Source organism: Gouania willdenowi, chromosome 8 (genome assembly GCF_900634775.1).
Source record: "Gouania willdenowi chromosome 8, fGouWil2.1, whole genome shotgun sequence".
NCBI classification, from domain to species: Eukaryota; Metazoa; Chordata; class Actinopteri; order Blenniiformes; family Gobiesocidae; genus Gouania; species Gouania willdenowi.
The window spans coordinates 12741628-12766343 of NC_041051.1; the positions used below are offsets into that span (position 1 = coordinate 12741628).

At 39.0% G+C, this 24716-nt stretch overlaps 1 protein-coding gene across 7 annotated transcripts in view; it reads left to right on the forward strand.

The window, feature by feature from the left end:
• The first annotated feature begins 1759 nt into the window (after nucleotides 1–1759).
• LOC114467831 (trinucleotide repeat-containing gene 6A protein-like) overlaps nucleotides 1760–24716 on the forward strand; it is a 37985-nt gene continuing 15028 nt past the window's right edge. For 6 of the 7 annotated variants that reach the window (XM_028454288.1, XM_028454290.1, XM_028454292.1 and 3 more), the window contains exons 1-10: nucleotides 1760–1912; nucleotides 3649–3700; nucleotides 11272–11380; nucleotides 19436–19763; nucleotides 20229–20276; nucleotides 21085–23034; nucleotides 23321–23501; nucleotides 23590–24053; nucleotides 24175–24306; nucleotides 24401–24538. In XM_028454288.1, coding sequence (XP_028310089.1) covers nucleotides 20231–20276; nucleotides 21085–23034; nucleotides 23321–23501; nucleotides 23590–24053; nucleotides 24175–24306; nucleotides 24401–24538 — 2911 coding nt within the window. In that variant the 5' untranslated portion in view covers nucleotides 1760–1912; nucleotides 3649–3700; nucleotides 11272–11380; nucleotides 19436–19763; nucleotides 20229–20230. The remainder of the gene's footprint in view (nucleotides 1913–3648; nucleotides 3701–11271; nucleotides 11381–19435; nucleotides 19764–20228; nucleotides 20277–21084; nucleotides 23035–23320; nucleotides 23502–23589; nucleotides 24054–24174; nucleotides 24307–24400; nucleotides 24539–24716) is intronic. The other variant, XM_028454293.1, reaches the window with a different exon arrangement.

Here is a 24716-nt window from a genome sequence, read left to right on the forward strand (position 1 = left end):
TTCAATCCATACCATGACATATTTACTATAAATGTGAGCTAAGAGTATTATATGAATACTGTGTTTTCCATGCAATTATTGAAGCATGTTACAGCATGAATATCAGCCACGTCTAAAGGGTAATATGCAAGGCTGTGCTGCAGCCACACTTTGAATAAGTGGTAAGCTTAATAGTTTCTTAATGACGTTGACCCATTGCTGCCTTTGTTCCATCTTATTGCATCTATGTCTATGTTGGTGGATGTGCACCTTTAATCCCTGCCCTTGTGATTTCTTTCCACTTTGACAGCATCCTGTTACACTAATGACCAACTGTAACATTAATGTCAATTAAGGTAATGGTAATCTCCTTTAATTTGGTCAATGAATCACCTACATGGAAGCACTGCAAAATAATGCTCAAAAAAGGAAAGCTGCCTTTATCGTTGACATAATTGGTATGATGAGAAAAATGTCAGTTACAACATTTGCAGGCTAACACATCTTGGTATTACAACAGAAGTCATCTGCAGTCTCATTCCACTAGTAGCAAAGGTTAGAATACCATAAATAGTGGCTTTCCCTTTCCTGTGTCCATATCTGAGTGTGGAGCAAAAGATAAGCACACAAGACAACAACACATAAATAATTTACTGCAAAAAGTCATAATATGGCTCCCAAAACACACAAGACGACTACAAAAAAAAATGGAAAAATGAACAAAACAAAATTGAAAAATACGACCCGATACGATATCGGATATCGGTCCGATACTAGCCTGAAAACGATTATCGGATTAAAATTTCTGGATTTTCAGATTTATTTTTTTTTCCAATTCATTTTTTATTTATTTTATAATTTTATTTATTCTCAGACCTACTGTTGCGGACTGTTGTTATTTGTTTGAGTAACATCACTTGATCAAGCCTTTTCTAACATTCCACACTACAAAATAAGTATTTTTTTTTAATTATTATTAAAGAAAAGAGAGACAGAGAAAAAAAACAAAAGAAAAGGTGTGTATGATTCATGCTGATATCGGATCAATATCGGTATCAGCCGATACGCAAGGCTGCAATATCGATATCATATCGGAAATGAAAAAGTTGTATTGGGACATCCCTACAAGAGATGACTATAACAGGTGTACAAAAACATTTGAGAATATACAAAACGACCACAAAAATATACCTAAATAATTCCATTAATTATTTATATATATAATTATTTTGTTAATTTGTCTCAGAAGGCTCGTCTGAAAGCTTCACTCATAATTTTCTGATGTTTTGACCATTTTAGGTCTTGATCTCTTTTTTTTAATGTATTTTAAAGAGTTGTGCCACAACATATTATCGATAGACAATGAAAATGTCTGCGAGCAAGCGGAAAATTGTCTCATAATTTTAGTGTGTTGAAGTACCCCTAAGGGTACGCGTACCCCTGCTTGGGAACCACTGCTGTAGCGTATATATCTGTATGGTGCAGACGGTGTTTAAATGATTTCACTCAATTAACCTCTTTGTGTGGATTTACATTTTTGTTTTTACAATTGTTTGCTTCTCCCTCGCTATTTGGTTATGTTTGACTGTGTGTTTGGTGTTTTCAGTCACAGGAAGCGGTGAAGGTGTTTCCGACACACACGGAAAGAGAGAGAGAGAGAGAGAGAGAGAGAGAGAGAGAGAGAGAGAGAGAGAGAGAGATCGCTTATCGCTCGAGAAGATAGAATAGAGCGAGAGAGAGAGAGAGAGAGAGAGAGAGAGAGAGAGAGAGAGAGAGCAGCACAAGTGAAAGAAGGTTAGCCATTAGCTACTGAAGAAAATGGCGATCACGCAGGATGAATGCCTCCCCTCGTAGATGCTGCAAACGCGTTACATTTCTTTAGCCTTACAGTCGGCGTTCCCTTCCACTCTGTTGCACTTTATACTTCAATGAGGTAGGTTCACATTCCCGTTGTTTTTCCGCGGTCGCAAAGCTTCTAAATGCGGATAGTCTGGAGCGGGGACGCCGGGGGTTGGTGTGAAGTTGAACAGTCGCTGTTGTTTTAGTCTGCCTTGCTCAGCCATGGTAGCCTAGGACTATTAAACCAACAACCCACACTGTGCTGCTGGTGTTTAATGCACATTTTTATGGATCTTTTTGTGTGTGTGTGCTTGTAAATACGTGCAATCATAAGTGTGTCGAACTACGTAGTGTTATCTGTACGTAGAGAAGGTTACCCTTGAGCTAACGCTAACCACTGACTGATACGTGCGCTGCAAACATTGGTAGGTGTTATGGATCCTCTGGTTATCTACTTTTTTTTTTTTTTTTTTTTTTTTTTAAGAATGAAAATGTCTACAAATCTGCTTATTTGCCATTTTAAATTGTATCTCGAGTGCAGCCGATAGTACAATTGCAATATTTGAAATGAGTGGGACGTGTGAATGCTTAAAATGGGTACTGTTGACGACGGTAAGATATGTGTTGACGGTGATGAATGACAAGCGAACCGATAGCTCAGGAAAAAAATGGACCCACCGATTGTTTAAATGGCCTGGTTAATTTATGTCGAACAATCGTGTTCTTTCGATTTCCATCGGTCACCGTTTTAACTCAAACGCGCAGATGCGAAACACCGTGGAATTGCGCACACCAATTTTTTGAAGGGATATCCTGTGTTCATTGACAATTCTGTAACTATCTTGATTAAAATCGACACCAGTGGTGAATGTTTAATCTCTAAATGGAACATGTTTTTTTTCACAAAACGCTGCATTGGTATTGAGGACCAGCAGAGCTAACCGCTTCGTTAGCACCAGCTAGCATTAGCATCTGTACGTAATTTAACGACGCAGGCTTCTCAGAGGAAGGAGTGAAAGGTGTCCTCCTCTGCATTTATTAAAGCTAACTACGGATATCCCATTATAATTTAACAGTGAATACAATGGTTTTTTTTTTTTTTTTTTTTTAAATGGTTGACCTGCAGACTTGAGTCGGGGTCGGTTGGTTTAACCCCCTCTGTCGGTGGTAACGCCGAGCTGCCAGGTCCCTTCTGTTCTGCGTTTGCTTCCTATTAGCAACATTAAACACTGACAGTGCATTGATAGTGAGTTGTTGTGTAGTGCAGTAATGTATCTGCTCGGTCTGTCATCCGATGCCTTCTTTATACACTGGTTTGTGGCTGCACTGGTGAAAAACACCAGGGCTCGAAGAGAAGCCATGTTGGATAAGCTGTAAAAGGCAGGCAACAGCTGAGATAATGGCCGATCAGTACCCGAGCTGTAACTTTGACCTATACACACACACACACAGTGTTTATCACTCACCTCGTCGAGCCTGAGTTTTAATTGCTCCAAGCTTGAGTTGTCCTGTTATGCAGTTTAACCTGTATTTCCACATTGACTTGTTAAAATGTGGCTTATATAGGCCAATAGATAACTGGTTTCCGTGGCTATATTTATGTGCTAGTTTAGACTGACTGATGCTTACCAAACAGTTTTTTTCCCAGGCCTACTTTGCTAATAAACAAGTAGAAATGAGTGGCTGTTACAGTAGTTTTTTTTTTTTTTTTTTTTTTAATGTATCCCTTTTTTTCCAATAGAGCTGGTTGTATTATTTATGTTTGACAACAAGATGCCGTTCAGGTTTTCATTTGAAATCCAAGAGATTGATTTGAATTTCCTCCTACAGAGATTTGGAATTGGAAGCTGTTGCCACCAAAGAAACTGAAGCATCTTAACAGGTTAGCATGACGCAACACAAACATTGAACCTTTATTGCATTTGAATTCTGTCAAAATCTTTTCTTTTTTTGTTTTTCTGATCATCCTCCCTAGTCCTGGGTTGCTGCTACTTTATCATGTGTAACTTAATGTAAACGGAACATATTAATGTGCAGAGTACACATTAGAAAATAAAAGAATACAGGGTTGAAGACACAATCAAGTATCACACAGAATAAGAAATGTTAATCTTAAGAAAAGCAAAAGATATCCGTTGAATTGTCAAACGACCACTTCTAGCAGTTCGCAGCACTCGGTCCATCCACAGATATATACAAATTCAACTTTTTTTTTTTTTCTAGTTACAACATTCAGAAAACAGATTAGATTCTGTGTGCAAGGAGCTATCACACAGGAAGTTGTGCTAGGTATATTTATTGCCTGGTCAACAGGAATAAGAGACAATAATGTAATCCCAATCAAGCTAGAAACAACATTATCCCTCATTCTATTTTCTATTATTGATGTTGGTTGTTGCTCTATGGACACGCGTCTCCTGAAAGGGATTATGCTAGCTAGGCTTAAGATAGATAACACTTGTTTTCATTTTCTTATCCAAATTTAAGACGCGTTGACATTGAACCTTGAGTTTTGAATGTCGTTTTTCAATTTCTGTATGCTGGAATGACAATTAAACCACAACAAATTGTTCCAATTTCACCGTAATAAAAGTTGCGTTTTATTTAATGTGCAGTCTTAACGTCTTTTTTTCCTAACTGGCTGTTGGTGGCCGACCAATGTTTACACCTTATTAATTATTAACTATGTTGCAGTAAGCAACAAAAACGCCTCTAAATGATTATAGCCAACCCATGACTAAAAGATAGCATTTTATTCATGGTATTTGGGACTTAAATTCAGATTTACCTGGAGTTAGGAAATTTATCTTTGTGCATGTGTTCTGGCTACATTGTAGGAGTTGTCCATGCATGGGTTTGTAGAAGCTGCGTGTGGTTGGGGAGGGGGACACGAGATGGATAGCTCCTGCTTATGCAAGCACATGCAGTTCCGTTTTGAATTGAATTGGAGGGTCGCGGTTGGTCCAGGCGGCTTTGTGCTGAGCAAGCTTTGCTGTTTTAAAATCGCTAAATGAGGAGCCATAGTCTGGATGTTTTGTGCATAGAAAGGTGTTTGTGCTGCTCATTGTGTTCATACAGTTGGTCCACGTAGATGCACACAATGAAGATCCTGGGACACAACTTGTTTCATTGGTTTTTGTTCTGTATGTTTTAAGATTCTTTGGCAGAGCTTGATTTTAATTAATCTTTTATTTTCGAAATAAATAAAAATGAGTTCTTTGAGTAGATAAATGTCAAAGAAAACGCTATAGGGAAAAGTAGAGCCAGTGAATAGTAGGGAAGTAGCTAACTGACTAGTCTATTTTACGAGGTTTTTCTAATACAAATTGATTTAAGCATACAATATTCTACAAGGACAACACATTGTTTTTAATAATATTGAGTGCGTTTAAAATCTGAAAAGATCCTCTGCATACAACGGTATCAGTTTACCACTGAGACATGCTCACTGTGAGGCAGATGAGCAGCTGAACATCAAGAGGTCTCCTCAGTGAGGAATTAAAGGAAGCGAATCACTAAAAACAAACCAATGACGACTAAAATCAAGGGGTGGCATTTCCCAACAGACAGGGGAAACATAACAATTCTACATCAAACTATGGACACTTTAAAATAAATAAACAAATAATAAATCAGCCATCAGAATTACAGTTAAGCTCTCAATAATATTTTCAGACCTCAAAATTGGCAACCAGGTGATTAGATGGAGAAAGACATAGAAGTGGGAGATATCCCCCTACTAAATACAGAGTACATCTTGTATGCAGTCATGTAATCATTAGCAGATATACTCACAATAGATTTAAAAAAACGAATACAATATACTGACTTTTAATGTCTCACCCACTCACTCTGATACTTTTTCAGACTCACGAATAAGCACACGCACATTGTTGCTAAATGATGAAACGCTAACGTTACTTTTCATTGACGTTCTGCTTCGACCAGTTTGAATTTTCGGAAGAAAGTAGGGCTGGGCGGTATACCCGGTTCATATCGAATACCGGCAAATATTTTCTTTGATATGAATTTTTAAATATACCGTGGCCGCCATACTGGTGTATTTGATTACACAACTTTCAGAACACTGCGTCGCGTTTCAGACCGGACCCTTTTCAATGTTGCACTTCTAAATACGATTGTAAACAGTAGCGCTAAGGTGTTAGTTGTGGTGTAAATCATACGTGTAAATGGATAAGAAGACACAATTGAAAGCTCTGAAGCTGCATGTGCATGTCTGTGCCACAGGAGAAAACTCACGGAGGCACGGTTAGCTTAGCATGGTGGCAGTTCAGCAGTAATACACAAAAAAAGAGAGCAAAGGATCGCAATTTGTAATTCCTATAACATGTTAATAAGTCCTGGTGGAGCTGCAAACAAAACGCTACTTCATTCGCCATAAGAAACCACCACACCGCTGAGTATGCAACATTTAAAGCTAGAAATCGAGCTAGAGCTAAGGTAGTGCGGCAGAGAGCAATGGGGCTGCCGTTGCAAACTTGTTTTACTACTAGTGTGGAATTATTTTACAATATTCACTCATCATGACAGTAAAATAGACCATCATGAGTCAATCTACTTTAGTAATTCCTCTCTCAACCAGTAGAAAATGCTGTGAACACCTGATTATGCATGAAAAAAAATACAGTGAAACTGTTGGAATTTAAAAAAATACTGTAATATACATTTTTTGGTCATACCACCCAGCCCTAGAAGAAAGAAAACTATAATAATAAAAGTATTTTATGCTAAAGTGTTTCCAGACCACACTACTATTCTCTGTAGCAGCCATCCTCTTACTTTTGCCAAACATTGCTGTGTTAAAAAATGCTCCTGTTGTGGCTGTGTTTTTCATCTGTTGCTTTTTGTATTATGCATGTGTATTGCAATTACTTTTAAAACGCATGCTTTTGTTAGTTATTACGTCACTAAAAACCAAACAAAAAAACGACTCGTGCTTTGGTAGTGGACTAGAATGATGTCGACGGGTACATGTTTACACGCCAACATCCTTACTGAATAGCAACTACAGTGTTAGAGTGGAATTTTAAAACATGATTCAGGAGGGGGATAAAAACTGCATTTGTAAGGCATTTTTAATGCGTTCTGTCATGCATGAATAAAACATCAGTGAGTCACCGAGAGTGTTTTGTTTTGGAGATGTACATGAATCCATTGTTGTCTTCACCTTTATTAAAGTTGGAGGCTGCCTTTTTACTTTCACTTTTTATTTAATGGGTCCTTTAATGTAATTAATGTTTAGCTACTCATATCCTGGGGGCGTGCCACCCTCTGTGTTGTGTTTGGGTAGGGAGACGTCTAGTAAATATCTCGCAATTCTATGTTGCACTAAAGTACTGAACACCTGTTTTTAAAATTATTTTTTTTTAATATTTTATTTTTTGAGAGAATGGAGGCTTAAGTGTGTAGGCCCGCTTAAAGGATAGTGATGTACTCATCTATTCAAAGGTTTAGATATACACTAGAGGCTTTACATATAGGCCGATATTTTTCATTTCATGCATTTAATGTGATCGGCTGTAATGTCTTATTTTGCCGATCCGATCAACGACGTCATTGTCATGATGAAACTTTCTGTATATGCTCCCATTGGATTGTTTTATCATCACATTTACTCCAAAGAGTTGTTTACGTGACATGACTTTATTTCACTCACATTTGTGCACAAAGATGAAAACCTATGAGCGAATGGCAAAAATGCCTCTCGGTTGGAAAGAAGCTGCTGAGCACCAGAATTCTTCCCCAGTCTACCGGCATGCGTACGTGCGTGTGTGTGTGTGTGTGTTGTAAAAAGTGAAAGTCCTAAAGCGCAGAGATATGCTCCCATTTACCTTTGCTGTGGACACAGAAGCGTGTGTGTGCACCTGTGAATATGGACTATAAAAAACAGCAGGTTTTGCAATGCCACATTCAGGAATATGTGTTTGCTCTGCTAATGCTGATGGAGGCTTCACATAGTTTCAGTGTGGTCTGCCTCAAATTAAATGGTTTAGTTCACATTTACACCTGCATGTGCTCATTCTGCACCGCATTTTTAAAAGCAGAGCCATTACATTCTTGTGCATTGTGCGTGCAATGTTATGTTCTGGTTCTGCATGGAAATAGCCACTCCCACACAGTCATAAGGCTGCGTTTAGGTCCCAAAACATTGTACCATTTGATTTTTCGTGAATCTGTATCAGGTAGTGCCGACGGAATTCGCTCGTTACTAGGGCTGGGCGATTTTTCTTTAAAAAAAAAAAAAAAAAATCTCCTTTTTTTTTTTTTTTTTTTTTTTTTTTTAAGAAATATTTAAGTTTCGATTTGATTTTTGATATATATTTTTTTCAATGCACTTAAAAATGTTTGCAGACATCATATATATTGTCAAAAGTGCAACTTTATTGCTGTGATTGTCCTTAAAAGTTAAAAATGCGGCTCTGTCATTCAACAATTTCAAGCTTTAACCCAGGTTTAAGCAAAAGTGCAACAGCAACTTCACAGTAGCTTAAATTTTCTGATAAAGAAATCAGATAACTACATATTCTGTAACATTACAATTAAAAAAAATAATAAACTTTTCCCTAAACATCTCACCATAGTGTGAATAACAAAATTGAACATGCTTGTGGCACACATACTATATAGCCCAAACAAATGTATACAAAAAGGGGGCTAGCTCACATCGGAACGCGAAAAAGTTTGAAAAAAATGTGGTGGGAAAAAAAACAAATGAATAAAAAATAAATAAATATATATATATATATATTATTTTTTTTTTTTTTGAAACACGAATTTGCAAAATAAAAATCGTTTTTATCTACAAATTTGATTGATTGAATCAATTTTTTTGCCCAGCCCTACTCGTTACCAAATCTGAATTCATATCATCGGATCGGTGATAGTTTTTTTTTTTTTTTTTTTTTTTTAAATTCACTGATCGGCCCAAAAATTCTGATCGTGTAAAGCCTAATACGCTACATTATGTAGGTTGAGATATCTGTGATATACAGATGTTCAGATAGCTCTGCACCACTAACGATCCTCTCCCGCTCCCTGTGTCAGATTAATATTTCTTTTCAGCCAGAAATATTATATTGCATTTCTTAAGTTACTGTGGCCTGACGTGAACCGGCCTGGTTTCTTTTGACTGTGCTATCCTAGGTTTACAGCTGCTCAGCTGGAAGTATCACATTTGCCTGACACAGCCTCACAAATTGTTTGCTGTTGTGATCACGAGGTATTTCTTGTCATCTACCTACTAATTGAGTGACATCACTGAAGGAAGCCCCCGGTGTAGTCCCTGTAGCAACACACGAATGCTAATAGATGCAAATTGCAGGCTGTTGTACATGCAAATTGGCCACGCGACTTTCTTCCTGCTTTTGTTCTTTTAGAGTGGACGGGTCCCTTCTGTGCACGCAGGCACATTTATGACTGTTTGTCTGGCGTGACATGTCATCGTCTCATTTAAGAGCCTTACGGGTTTTCGTGCCTGACGAGTCCTATTTAGTCTGAGGAGGCAGTTGATAAGATAACAGGTGGCCCCTATTCGTGGGTATGTGTGAACTCTGCAGTGGTTACATGGAAACATTTTGCAATTCTTTCCCCAAGATATGACAGTTTTTTCTTTTGAAGTAAACGTCTTTTTTAAATGTTACATACAACTTTGCTGATGCTTTGTGTTTGTAGGTAAACGGCTAAATAGTTGGTAAATAAATAAACAAATGACTTGAATGACTGGAAAGACTTTGTCATCGACAGGTTATTCAGACATAATATAGGGTTTCTGCGAATCCTTAAAAAGTCTTAAAAGGTATTACATTCACAAATCTAAAAAAAGGCCTTATTGTCATTAAAATGTCTTAAACTGATATTTCGCATAATACGATTTATTTTTATTAATAATTTACCATAACATCGCGCAATCACGACAGTGGAACCACCTACAAAACAGTCACGTGGTTTCAGCTGGACTGTGTTCAGATGTTCGTCATGGTTGGAGAAACTTTCAACAACATGGGGAACCAACAACGATTTTTATTAATGGATTTTTTCAATGTTCTTATTTTTTGTATTTTTGTGGTTTTATAGTTTTCTGGCTATTTTTGTAGTCATCTTGTGTGTTTTGAAAATTTTAGTCCTTTTTTTGTGTGTATTTGTGTTAAAAAATTGGGGGCCGCCAGTTGAATGTCTGCACTATGTAATTGTTGTGGTGTGTTTTCCCCAAATTGTGTTTACTGTGAATTTGGTCACACATTTTATTTCAAATGGCAATAAAAAGTCTTGAATTTAAGTTGACTGAGTCTTTAGGAACCCTGTAATGTTAAATGGGTCGATGTGGTAAGTAGATAATCCGTCGTATATCAGGTCTTTATATTTTTCTTTTTGTGATCAAGTAACGCAAGCCTTTTGAAAACCACAAATGTCAACTTGCAATGACTTTTCCCTGACCCATTCATTAACAGATGCTACCCGTGCTGTGTGTACATGCACTTTGCTGTTGTTGCTGCTCCCAAGGCCATCTGCTGTTGAAGCACTTGATGGTTGAAAAAACGAGTGAGAATAGAAGGGGGAAGAAGTGTGGGAACGGTTTAGGAGGGGAGACCGCTGAAGTTGGTGCGGTTGGTGGCGTGGAAGTTAATTGTTGACTATAAAAATGAAGTAAATTGGCCGTCGTGTTCTGCGATTGTTTTTGTGTGTAACTTTCTTGTTCCGATGTGTGATTTCACACCCCCATCAAACTACACACGTTGACGTGCTCAAACACGCACAGATAAATGTAGGCCTTGTGTTGTGCTTTAAAGAGGCCTCTTTTGGATGTGTAGAAGTGAGGATTAGTAGTTTTTTCTTGTGCCTCTGAGACTCGTGTTGCAGGTTTTTTGGATTTATTAAACTGTGTCCAACAATAATACGCAAGACCATTGCTCAGTTCTTTGTTGTGCTCCATATAAAATCAAAGACACACTGAATAATTGCTCACTCTACGTGTGTGTGGGCGTGCATGCGTGAAGCCGGACATTAAGCGCATTATTGGATTATTAGACTGTAACTTGCAGCTTTCTCCTGCAGCCCAACTGGCACACCCATTAGAGTTGACAAAGTAAAATTTAACATTTACGAAATGGTCACATCTGATTACATATTGGAAGATGTCACCTTTCAACTACCATGCTTTTGGTCTTATTAGTTATTAAGGAATGTTTAACTTTTTGCTGTCTTTTAACAATGAACTTAGATGGAGAACCCTATTTTTTCATACAGTTTTGGGAGCCTAGCAGCAATCTAAACAAGTTTTCATTTTTTCTTTTTTTTTTTTGCAATGTATTGGCATATTTTAGCATTTGTTGTCACTACTGACTCACCGTATCCAAGTACAAGGGCTTTAGAGGTTAAATGAGGAGAGTAAAAGTAATGGAAATTCCTCTGTTTTTTTTGTTTTGTTTTTTTCAGGGAACACACCCACAGAGGGAAGAACAGTGGATGGAAGAGAGAGAAAGAGAGAGAGAGACGGAGAGTGTGACACGGAAGGAGGTTAAGAGGATTCACGACTGCACAAGAGGTGTGTCATCTTGTTTTGACTTCTCAGCAATATCTTCAAATCTATTCCAACAACAACTTAAAGACCAACCAAAGATATTATTATGATTACAGTTGTAGCACAAATACAGGCCAAGGACTCAAAAGGGTGTTTAATCCTAACTTTTCCAGTTCTACCTCTTTTTTTTTTTTTGTTTTTTTTTGTGGCAATTATCATTAGTTTACCTCTAAATCGAAACCCACAATCGGATGAAATAGAAATAAACGAAGCAAATGCTAAAGAGCAATATTTGTGATTATATTGAGCTGTCATGTGCTAGTTGTCCTTTTTCACAGATTTCCTTCTTTTAAAGCTTACTCTGTAACCTGATCTAATTTAGTTTACTTGTGAATTGCCACATGGTTGGGATTGTAACATGATTATATATGATACTAGGAGGCTTTGACACGGCTCAGCACTCTTATTGATTTTCTTTTTGCTAGCCGTACTTTGCGTGGATTCGTCTTCCATACATGTGATTAATCAGCATTTATTTCTGTTCATTTCCCCTGAGCCATTTATCCACAATGTAGGATGTGCCTTAAAACCATCCTATTCTCACTACTAAAAATGCTCATTTCACAGAGCAGCAAGTACAAACATGCACAGTAGGCGTTTTGATGAATACCGTTGTGTATTGAATTGTTCTCCAGTTGAGGTTTTTTTTACAACCACTTGTGATGAAGGTTAGTTTACAGATAGGAAACCAGTGATGTGTGATCCCAGTCCCAGCACTCCTACTTTTAATGTGCCAAATTAACTTTTAAGACATGATGTTGATACATGCTTATTCATATACAGTATAAGCTATTATACCCTAATTAATTATTTTTCACCTGAAAGTCAATTACAATTAAAGCTGCAAGCAGCGATGAATGGGATCTAGCAACCACACGCATGTCGGGAAGTGGCGCACGTTGAGGTGTGGCAGAAATTTTAGAGTGTTGAGACGTAGCTGACCATTTTCAAGGATTATATCACAAACTTTCCTGCAATGTTCTGTGAAAATATGTCTATGATTTCCTTTTACCAATAGGTGGCGCTATGACTAAGAATGATGGTTGGGTTAAACCATATCTCATTTTTGCAAACAATTAAAAGCTGCTATAATGAATTAGCATCTATTAGCTCTACAAAATAATAATTACTTCCATAAGCGTAGCACATCATCCAAGTGAACAGGCAGCTAAGAGGAATATTTCTATAAAGATTCCATTTTTTTGTCTAGATTGTTTTATAACACAACCCAGTAAATATGTATGTTTATAATAAATAATTAATGTGTGAAATATTTTAACAGTGCAGTGTTGGATGCAAGATGTATCTCTCTATAAAAGCAAGGAATGTCTGTCTGTGATGATGATGTCAGGGCTGCTCGATTATAGAAAAATAATAATCAAGGCCATTTTAGTCATGATTGACATTTATTTGTCAACCAAAAAGTTATTTATTTTTTGTACCAAACAATTTAATAACTCAAAGTTAGTATTAATAACATGTGTGCCAAGCTTTATTATTTGTAGATGTCTGAAATAGTGGGATTGTTTTATTTAGCGAATAAAACGTATGTAAAAATAAAGAATATATTTGTTTTTAATAATAATCGTTTTTCTCGATTGTTATTTTTGTAATTTTGTAATAATCGAAATCGTAATCCAATTTTGATTAATTGAGCAGCCCTAACATTGAGTCATTTTGCCATTCACATGTTTAATTCCCCCAAAATATCATATTTTTTCCCAGTCCTAATATGTGTTCAAATTTTCATGAGTTTTTTAATGTGTTTAGGCCTTCAAAAATGCAATCACTTTTTTGTAAGAGTAATAATAAAAACGAGGTGCATTACAATAGAGGTCGACCAATATGGAATTTTCAAAGGCAGATACCAATTTTTTTTTTTTTTTTTTTAAACATTTCAGCCAATGGCCGATATCTGAAGCCAATTTTGGAAGCGGAAATTTGAGGCTGATATACTTTTTTTTTTTTTTAAAGCACATTGATTATGAAAGACAATTGAAACACTCATATGATATAAATGTATATATTAAAAATGTAATTAGATACACCAATAGAACTCTTAACATTATTGAACTTTAAATATACCCGGACGGGTAAGTAGCAGTAAAGCACGACAACAATTTACAATGTGCAAATAGTCGGTAAAACTAAATACCTGTTTTAGGTAGAACCACTCACTCCTTCCCTCTGTTCACAGCCACCACCATTATACCTAAGCTTCACACTTGTCACCATATGCACAACTACAACATCACATCTCCTCTTCTCCACCATTTCCATTTCCTACCTTGAATTTCTCCTCCCTGTTCCCCTCCCCCTCACCCAGGTGTAACAATGCCCTCTATGTTTTTATATCCTCCCTATAATAGTGTTTCATACCTTTCCTTGGGGAGGGCTGGTTATTGTAAAAAAAATAACAATAATCTTGAAAAAAAAAAGTCCATATATCGGCCCAATATATTGGTCGACCTCTACATTATAATTACTAAAGTTCAATCCTTTAAGAAAAAAGCCCATTAAACATAACCTTGTGTAATCATCTCTTATTATAACAGGTCACTTCAGACTCATGTATTAAATTGGCTGTAAAATATACTAAAAAATATTTTCTATTGTCTGATTTGTTTTTCATTTCTTGGTTACCTTGTTAGGCAACCTAATAAATGAAAATATTGGCTTTAATATTTTTGTGTGGGCATCTGAGACTTTTTTGTGCCTATATACCCCTTGATTTTCTTTTTTTTTAAATGGTAAAATCACCCTCAAGAGAATTGATACAAACTTGATATGAGACATATTTTAATAATTAACTATGTATGTGTAAGCCATGGGACAGTAAGATGATTCCACAGTTGTGCATTTAATTGATTTATAGATGACATTTTTTTATAAAATTTCCATGCCAAATGCAGTCAATTATCTGAGCTCAATTAAAATTCAGTTACAATTACAGCAGCAAACATATTTTTCTAATTATAATTACATAATAATTGTAATTAATTACAAATTTCGTGATTACAATTAGAATTGGCCCCAACCCTGGCTAAATTTAAACTTTTACTAAGAGTCTCCACTTTCCTGCTGTGTTTCTGTCCCAGTCGTTCAGTGTGTGTTACGCCACTGAGCACTGGTTCACTCTGCCTTGTGACGTACTGATGTTTTCCATTTGAATTGCCTTTAGTTTCCACTCAGTCTGCTTAATGCCGGTCTTCTACAGTTACATGTTAAATGAGTGTCCTGACTACTGTAGACAGGAAGTGTGAGGGTGTCTCTCTGACCTTCAATACAGTAATGTCAAGTTTTATTTTAATGACATACTTTCTCTCACTTCTGTTTTTCTAACCCCTTATTAACAATGAGCGTTTTTATTAATTACCTTACCTATCTTAAACTTGTCTCCTCCAATGATATTCTAAAGTGTTCCTAAGTCTCTGATTTGCAGGTGCATATCAGGCTAAATAAACATGGGTTGCAGTGACTTTTTCTTTCTCCTGCCTGTTTGATAAACAAGCTTAAAATAGCTTTCCAACCTTCTGTGTGACGGTGTAAAAGAGATATGAGAATCTGGCATTAAGCGATAATTTGTGCCTTATTAAAAAGCTGTCGGACTAATCTCACCATCTTAATTATTTTACAACTAACATTGTACTGCAGAAAAATGACTAGATTCATCTCGCTGTCGGTCTAAATGAACACAGGTAAAACAAGTTGTTGACAATGTTCAAACATGAAAGGAACAAATGGGTGTCAGTGACTCGACTGTCACAGATATTGCCACTGTATTTGATATATTCTGACCCTCTTTCTAAAAGCCTCATGTTTGACGCCTGTACTCCAGTACTTGAAAACTGGTGAGGCACTTTTTTATTTTAGGCCAAAATCTAGAGATTCTTTCTTCACTTTGTATTTTAAACCACGTCATGTGCATTTAGCGTTTGTGTTGACATGTTGCAGCAAAACTAAATAGATGACTCACAGTATGCAAAGGCAGCTCTTAAGGGAAAGCCTTGAGTTTGGGTTTTTTAGCATAGATTTGCCTGACTGGGTGCCCCTTTAAACCCCTCCCAAGGTACTGTGACAAGAGTGCTTATCTGTTTTTGCACACTCTAGCGCTGCACTTGCAATCTCATGGCCTGCATGCAGCTTGTTTTTAAAGGTTACTGACGTGTACAGCACAGTCTCTCCTACATCAATTTACTGAGTCTAAGGTGAGCCTTTGAATCCCACATTATCTATCTTATTATTTACAAGATTACAAAATTACAATTTCATTTAGTGGATGATTTCATCCAAAGCGATGCACAGCACGAGCACTTTGGGTTAAGGGACTTGCTCAACATCCCACCGTGAAGACCCAAGTTGGATTTGAACTTGTGACCCTACAAGCCCACATCCTTAATTGTTAGGTCACTATTATTTTAGTTTAGAACTTCTCACCTTAAAAAGAAGAGAAATGTTGATGCAGAAAAAGTGTGGATATTCAGTCCCCTGGTGCTTTTAATGTTTGCTATCAATTTCTAACTACCATAAGCATAGCAAGTAAGGGACTGGCATGTTTTCTTCGTCACTGATATCATGTTGCTGGAGCGAGCCCGGAGGAATTTGGAATGTTGTCATGACAACACTATCCTCCCTATGAAGAGGTTTATTTAAGCTTCATGAAAAAGATTTTAAGATGGATTGGCCTAAGGGTGTGCCAAAATATCGATACGATATATTCCGAAGTTTCGTCTAGTTGATTCAGTGGAGCAAAATATCGATTTATTTTATTTTTTTTCCTTTTTACACAAGTTAAGTATAGGGCCCTATAAAATCTATGTCAATGGAATCATGGACAGAATCGGCATGAAATGCGTCACCGTGAGGCAAGGAACGTTTTTTTATGAAGAAATGTTTCCGGGGCACGCTCATTAGGTGCACCGCCTGCTCCCTCCCATCCTGGCCACTTCAAACACAGCCTAAACCACCCAAAACACCATCTGAACTGCCAAAAACCGTTGGACTCGATGTGGTCAGCGTGTGTTTAGAAGAGCCACTGTGAAGTATACATTTTGTTTTACTTGGCTGTTATTCATGTGAAATTGATTGGCAATATTTGTAATTCCTGTGAAATGGATTCAGTGCAGTCAATAAATTCTGAATTTTTTCAGTGACAGATACTGTAATGTATCGTGGATGAATTTTCCCCGCGATATGATTATCGCTGTATCGTGATAATATCGTTCTCGTGGGCAAAAATATTACGACATATCGTATTGTGAGGTATCTGCCTGGCGATACCCAGCCCTAGGTTGGCCTTAAAAGGTTGTAAAAATGGACTGGGGTATCTTTGGGAAACTGGTATTAGTATTAGGATAAAGAGTAGCGGTGTCCCTATCTGATATTGATATCGGTCCGATATTGATATCGGTCCGATATCAGCCAGAAAAGGAATATCAGATTTTATCGGACTGCATCTAAAATCGCCTCACTGAAAGCAAACCGTCTTGACTGCATCAGCCCTTGTAATCTTTATTTAGTTTTAATTAGTCCACTTATTTTAACCTTTTAAAATAGTGCAAACACACTGCCCGATGATCTCACCCTGCCTGACAAGTTTAAAAGCCCACACTGTCATTGTCTGCATCCTGGGTGTCTAGTTTTTCATCAGAGCAACTGATCGCCAGTGTTTTGTTCAGAATACATGCAAGTCTGCTTCAAAAGCAAAATTCCAACATTGCAGTGAACCAATTGGAATTTACCAGAATAGGACTTGTCCATTCAATTCTTTTGGCAGTTTTCCACTGGGTCCAAACATATAAATTATCCACGATCTACTTAAGTGTTTAATGAAAGACAGTGTATCCTAAAGCTCAGTATATAGTCATTGTTGTACTTGTAACTGTTATAGCCGTCCATCTAAAGTGATTGTAGTTTAGGTTATGGGTTTTCTTTGTTGACATTAACTTTTGTTCCTGAGAGCTGTGTGTGTTCCGCTGAGATGCCAGTGATGTTTAAAGTATGTCAGCTTTTGGCAGCAAACCACTCTGCTTCAAATAGATTTGCCGTTGCATAGCAACAGCAGGACACGTGAAGAGGGCTTTCGATTAAAACAGTGAAACGTTCTCGTCTACTGTCAGTGCACCTTAAGTGCATTACTCTAGTCAAATCATGTTAACTATTTTACTTTAGTCCATTCTTTTAAATTACAGTTGATTCTTATACATCTCTGCTCTTTAGTTTCTTTCCCCCCGAGCTCAGCTTTTCGGTCTGTGAGCTGGACTACGTCTTGTACATGTCATTGAAGTTTTACTACATGTTAGGATCTGCAACTGCATTCCTTACATCCGCCACTGTTTCAGGCTTCTGCCTCAATGTGCCTCAATCTTTGCATTCCACGAAAAAATATTTCTCTAAATGTATTACTTGTCTGCTGATTTCTAGTGTTCCACATATTTAGTCTACAAATGTTGTCCTTACACATTTCCCTGCAGCACCACCCCCACCCCCCACCAATCCGCTCCTCTCTGTAAGTCGATAGCAGCAGTCGAGTCACTGCCAGCTCCAGGGGCCCTCATGGCAGCAGGGTGAAATAGGAACAGGCTGTTCTCAACAGCAGCAGTGAGTGTGCATGTCCACCCCTTGGTTAAGCAACATATGCATTTTTATAGAAATTAATAGTCTGGAAAAACATTAAAATACAACATTTTTGGATTTATTTTCATCTTTAGACTAAAGGGTACTTGTCACTTAAGGCCATCATTATACTTTTTAATTAAGTTTAATTTTTCACCAGCCCTATTTACCAGTTTTTTGTTTTTTTTTTTTCCTTTTTAATTCAGATCACCTTGCAATAGTGCACCAAATAATTTCCCTATATGACTTCATACATGATTTAAATTGTGTTTTGTTTTGAGTCACTCTATTTTGAAACTTTAAACCATCATTTACAAAAGGAAATGTCTTTGGCATTTTACAAAAAGTGATCCTCTTCCAGCACAGTGTGGTTTTCAAATAAAAACAATAACTTTATGCATCTCTGTTCCATTCTAATCTTTGGACCAATTTCACTCCTTCCAATTCAACTTTTTCTTATGAAAATATAAATTTTATTGTTGCATATGTTTCTTGACTTTGTTATATTAACCTTCTAGGAATATGTAATCCAGGCAAGCTTTGGGTAAGATGGGGAGTAGTATAGCATAGTATTAGTAATTCATTAAACTAATTCATAAAACAAAGCAGCTCTCACTGCACACCAGTCATTAAATATTTAAAGCATTCAGTTAGAGCTACAAACACATTTCTCTTATCGTTTGCACACTGGCTCAGTGTACACACACAAGTTTGTTTGTTCTCCTATTAAGATGGCTGGTAGACATGGTGGTTGCTATTTGAACTGGATATTTATAAAAAGAGCTGTGTACTGGTGCAGCAGGCACAGAGTTGCCTTACTCCCTAACCTGCACAAAGGAAAGGTCAGGAGACACGCCTGCAGCACACTTTGCTTCTTGCTCTAAAACACACTGCTCCTTATCGCTGAAGGTGAAGGATGTCTGTGTCCCTCCTCTTGCATTATCCTCTTTTAATTTGTGGCTTTCAAGACCTATGTTGTCGTTGGTTCCCAATTACTACTGTCCTATCTGTTACTGCTACTTTACGCCAGGATAAGATCTTCTTCCTAGCCTCTGTGTTCCAGGACAGTACTGCCAGCATTAAGCCTGTTGTGTAACCCTAATCTAGTCTTAGTAAGACATTCAAACTCACCTCTTCATGAGAAGGAAGTTGTACGTGGGGTACTTAGTCGCTCTCTCATTTCTGACTAACCCAGCTGACGTGCGTACTTGTCAAACACTCCAAGTGAATTTAACAGCAGCAAAGCTGCGTTTGGATAAGTTGTTCAACTGTAAATATTGTACAGTATGGTGTAGGTGCCAGTCCTGCTAAGTGCAACTCTGAATAAGCAACATTTTTCTCTGCTTGATCAATCCCACTAATTGATTTTATAGCACTAACTTGTATTTTCTTTTTAATTTTCAGTGCCAGAATTTACCAAGTCAAGGCGAAGTCCTTAATCTAGACCACGTGCCCCCCACTCCCCCTCCCCACAGAAAGCATAAACTGAAGGCACACACACAAACACACACACCATTAGGATCCTCGGCAATGCAAACGGGGCCTAATCAGGCTGCTGCCCGCTTTGACAAGCCCTGCCTCTTCGCCTCAGACCTGTGAGGCTGTGTTTTCTGTGCTGTGACCTTTGACCTCCCCTGCGTCAACCTGGGAACCAGAGGTCACCTGTTCTCCACTCAAGTAGAGGACACCTTCCTGCCCTGCTGGGACCAGCAGCCACTAGAGGCACTCAAAGGTACACAGTGAGGGAAAAGAACTGTCTTCTTTCATCTCAGTCCTAAATTAGATTAGAGTAGTGCTGCACCTAAATGTGCCATTTGGGAATTGAACAAAACACTTAAAAGGCTGTAATAACAGTGACTGTTTGAAAACAATGATTAAATGATATTTGATGTTTTTGACAAATTATTTACTGTCATCTATCGGAAAAAACCTATTTGAGTTCAGGGTCCAAACTTTTTAAATAAAAATGTCTCCTTTTTTAAAAAATTTTTTTTTAGCTCACTTGTCCACTAATCCTTTAAAACTTGCAAGCCTCTTCTAATGACCTTTGCTAATTTTCAACTTTTCATTTTCATCCGTTTGCTTGATATCAAGAAAAAACCCAACTAACTTTAGCTCACATCTACCCACTCCCTTTGTTTTCTGACTGTCTAACCCACTCTGTCAGTTTGACAATCTTTCCTTTCTGTGTTTCCAGGCATGGCTCCCATTCGGGATTCCGTCAGCCACTCCCCTAATCAAACAGGTGATGATGACACATGGATGCCTTTTCTTTCTTTCTTTCTTTCTTTTTTTTTATTTTGCTTGATTTTACTTTTGTTTAATTTTTGTTATCTTCCTTCAATTTTCTGGCTTTAGATCTAAAGCAAGGGGTCTATGTAGATCCAGTCTGTTCTAACCCTGATTTGTGATAGGTTTTGTTTAAGATGATGGTTGATGGTTGATGACTGTTAGAGTGAGTGTTGGACTGTGCCTGAAAAATTGAACAGGCTGCAAAAGCTGGTAGCAAGTTTGTGTAATAAGTCATTTACCCAAAAGAGGATCCAGATGAGAGCGTACAGCTTTAACCTGAGCAACTAGTCACTGCTATTGACTAGTTCCAAAGGTAACCACAATGAGCAGAAAATTGTTAGGAAAAAACAATTAATGTGCCGTAAATAAGTTCATTTGGTCCATTTATAATAGCAAAACCCTTTCCTCACTTCATTTAGCTCTCCATCTTTTCAAACTGATTTGCCTTCCTTTCTCTGACCTCCGTTTCTCTCCTGCTGATGGTTGTCATCTGCCTCATTGAACCGCAGTGTATTGCTTTGGCATGCTTCAGGTTCCTGCTGTGGTGACAAAATGGTGGAAGCTGTGTCTATACTCAGACCTGGCACTGATCACATATTAAGCAGTTGATAAAACGGAAACATGGTGGGAATAGTGGAAAAAAAGATGAGGATTTAAGGACTATCTGCTTTTTCATTCATTTATTTTTTCCTGTTATAACAAAAAACCCAGAAATATGTCTTCAGTAAAAGAAAATTGTTACTTTTATTTTCTTTCTCCAGGTTTGGAGCATTCTGGTCTGGACTCCCAGTATGAGCCTTCCCCTTGGTCTTCTGGCTCTCCTTGCAGCAGCGATGGAAACAGCAACTGGAGCAAAGTCCTCGTAGACGGAAGCACAGATCAACCCAATCACCCGTCTCCTGCCGGCTCGTCTGTCTGGCCTCCACCTTCCTCTTCATTTTCTTGCTCCTCCTCCTCCTCTTCCTCTGGTTGTGGGTCAGGATCAGACCCTGAGTTGGCATCAGAATGCATGGATGCAGATTCTAACTCTTCAGTTGGCTCAGAGAAAAATCTTGCCGCTGTTGCCAAGACAACAGCGATGATGATGTCAGCAAATGTTTCATCCTCTGTGTCTTCTTCCCCTTCTTCTTTGACTCCTGCAATGATGGTTTGCGTTTCTGTGAATGGAGATAGTAATGGCAACGGTCGTCAGATGATCGGAAGCATGGAAACCGTCAGCAGCCCAAATAATGTCACTGGATCCCCACACCTCTCTGTGGCTGGTTCCAACAGTATAGGCAGCAATAATGTGAATAACCAGAACAAGCTTTCCACTAACAGCAGTGTATGGGGTACCCAGCCTGGCAGCAATGCTGTTAGCACTAGTGGAAACACCCCATGCATAAACGGAGGGTTAAACCCAAACACTTTGAACCCAAATGCCAACCATGGTGCCTGGCCACTGAATACAACCCCAAACCCTGTGGCCCATGGCCAGCGGCCTCTACAGAAGTCCAATATAGGCATGGCTTCACAGCAGGGCTCCATGCTGGGCTGGGGTGAATCGGCAGCTCCAGACAACAGCAGTATAATAGGAGACACTGGGGTAAATAATGGTACATCAAGCAGCAGCAAGATGTTAGGAAGCGGCAGTGGCGGGCCGTCTACCAATCTTAACAATGATCACAATGGACCAAATAACACTATCATGATAAATACTACTAATACTACTACTAACGCCACAATGACCTCTAGTGCACCTAACTCTACCCCTTCACCTCAACTCGTAGTGGATTGTTCTTGGGGATCCATTGGAGGAAATACTGGGGTTCAGCTCGCCAATGGAAACCCTGCCTCAGCCTCTCAGCAACCCCAAGGAGAGTTGGGAGGGACTGGAGCCTTTGGTACGCCTTGGGGAGCAGCTCCCTATCCTGTAGACAAGGGCCCCTCGACTTCAGACACTGTGAACCCCCAAATCTCGAGTGCTGCTTACAAGAGTAATAATAACCACAATAACACTGGGGCTTCACGATGGGACCAGGGTCCCAACAGTAACCCAAACCAGTCTCAAAGCAATTCGTCCTGGGGTTCTGGTGTGACTCCAATTCCAGGCCCTGCAGGCCAAACTTCAGGAAATGGAAACCAAATGACCATGGGCCCTCCAGCTGGGATACCTCGCCCCTGGGGCAGCAGCACATCCTCTGCTTCTTCGTCTTCCTCGTCATCATCCACATCCAGCATCAAGATGTCAAACGGAGACTGGGAGTCAACAGGTCCTGGTAACAACCCTTCAGATGCTGGAAGTCATAAAGGAAACTCTGCCAACAATGGCTGGAAAAGCCTGGAGGATGATGCCATAGGTATGGGAGGAGGGGGAGGAGGAGGAGGAGGAGGAAGCCATGCCTTAGGAAGTGTCAGTGGAGGCTGGGGGCGCTCTGGAGGAAGTGAAGGAAGTGGTGAGAGCTCTGGTGGTAGATCCAGCACAGACAGAGATAACCAAAAAGGAGGACATCGGAGAAAAATTGATAATTCAGCATCACTCTTGACATCTCTGGCCAACGTTGACCCGAGAGTCTTGTCCAACACTGGATGGGGACAGACGCCTGTACGGCAGAACACTTCCTGGGATGTCAGTTCTGCAAACAAGATTCCCAGATTAGAAGAAAGGAAGCCTAGTAGTGGCGGTTCCAGCTGGAACACAGCACCAACTGCTTCCTCCCAATCTTCTGGAGGTAAGAATTGTCTCTCTTCTCATTTAAGTTTTGAAGAAATGTCAATTTTTGAAAATCAATCAAATTTGGCCAGTGAAGAAGGTAGATTTTCAGCATTCTGGTAAGCGGTTGTTGGACTTAGCTTTTCTTAAATATGTTTCACTTCTCATCCAAGAATCTTCATATCTACTTGAACTAAATAGAACAAAAGACGTAGTAAGGTTAGAGAAGGCATCTAAAAGTAATTACCTCCTATAAGAATCTACTCATGCAGCTTATAAAGAATTGACTTCCTCTGTTCTTGTAGGCTGGGGAGGGGGCCGGAGCAGCTCCACTTCAGATACAGGATGCTCCAGCTGGGGAGAACAAAGACCAAACTCTGGGTGGGACAATAAAGTGCCATCCAATGGGGGAGGTGGGCAAAGTGCCTGGGATGATGGATCCAACTACAGAAATTCCAGTAACACCTGGAACAACAAAGACGACAGGTGACGAAAGATGACAAGCAGTTCTGTGATTTTGTCTAACATCAATTTGTACTTTGTGCCTGTCTAATTGCCTCATTTCTCCTTTAAGATCCAACACCTGGACCAATGCACCTAAGCCACAGCAGAGCTGGGGTTCCAGTAGTGGAAATGAAAGTGAAACATGGGGTGTCAGTGGAGATGCTAACAGGGGAGGTGCAAGCAACCACTGGGGTGAACCCCAAAAAGGTGGAGGATCGGCGAACTGGGACAGCGACAGCGACCGCTCTGGTTGTTGGAGTGAGCCAAGTCGAACCAACACCAGCAGTAGCAACAACCGATGGGTCAGGAGCGGAGGGTCAAATACTCCAGATCAGAGCACTCCATCCCCCAGCTCCAACTGGGGAGACCAAGTACACAAACCCAGTCCTGCAAGTAGCAGTCAAGGTTGGGGTGAGCCAATAAAGAACAACCACGGATCCCAAAACTGGGGCGAGCCAAATCCGAACTCTAACGAATGGGGGAAAGGTCCTGAATCAAACATATCCAGGGGCAGTCAAGGACCCAAGCCTTCTGGTAAGTTCTTTCATAAAGTTCCTTTATATTCAGATTTAGTTTCAATCAAAGTATATATGGTTCTACTATTGTACTATACAGTATTTCTAAATGCAAATATTTTTTTCCTCATTTGGTTTAGGCTGGTTGGGAGGCCCCATACCCACAGCAGGTCAAAAAGAGGAAGCGTCGACGGGATGGGAAGAACCTTCTCCTGAGTCTATCCGTCGAAAGATGGAAATCGATGATGGAACCTCTGCCTGGGGAAATCCCGGTAAGTGTTGCCTGCTTTATTTTCTTTCACGAAATGCCAAATAACACTGACTAATCCAGGTCAATGATTAAAAATGGATTTAAAATCCTTCCAGGCAAACCTGTTGGTGGATCAGTCACCAATTGGAACAAGACTAGTTCATCAGACCAAGAGGCAATAAACTCCTCTCAACACCCGTCCTACCCCACAAACAGCTCCATGCAGCCAGCCAACCAGGAGAAAAACAGTTCAAGTAGGTTGACATGTTTTTGTATGCATGCTCATCAAGGATAGCAAATGTCTCAACATGTCTGATCATCTTTACGCTATGGTTTCTATCAGTGTGGTTTTGTCTGTCTACTTTTGTTCCTGAGTTGCATTTTTTCTGATAAATTTTTGAATTATTTTAGTAATGAGACAAAGAAACAAAG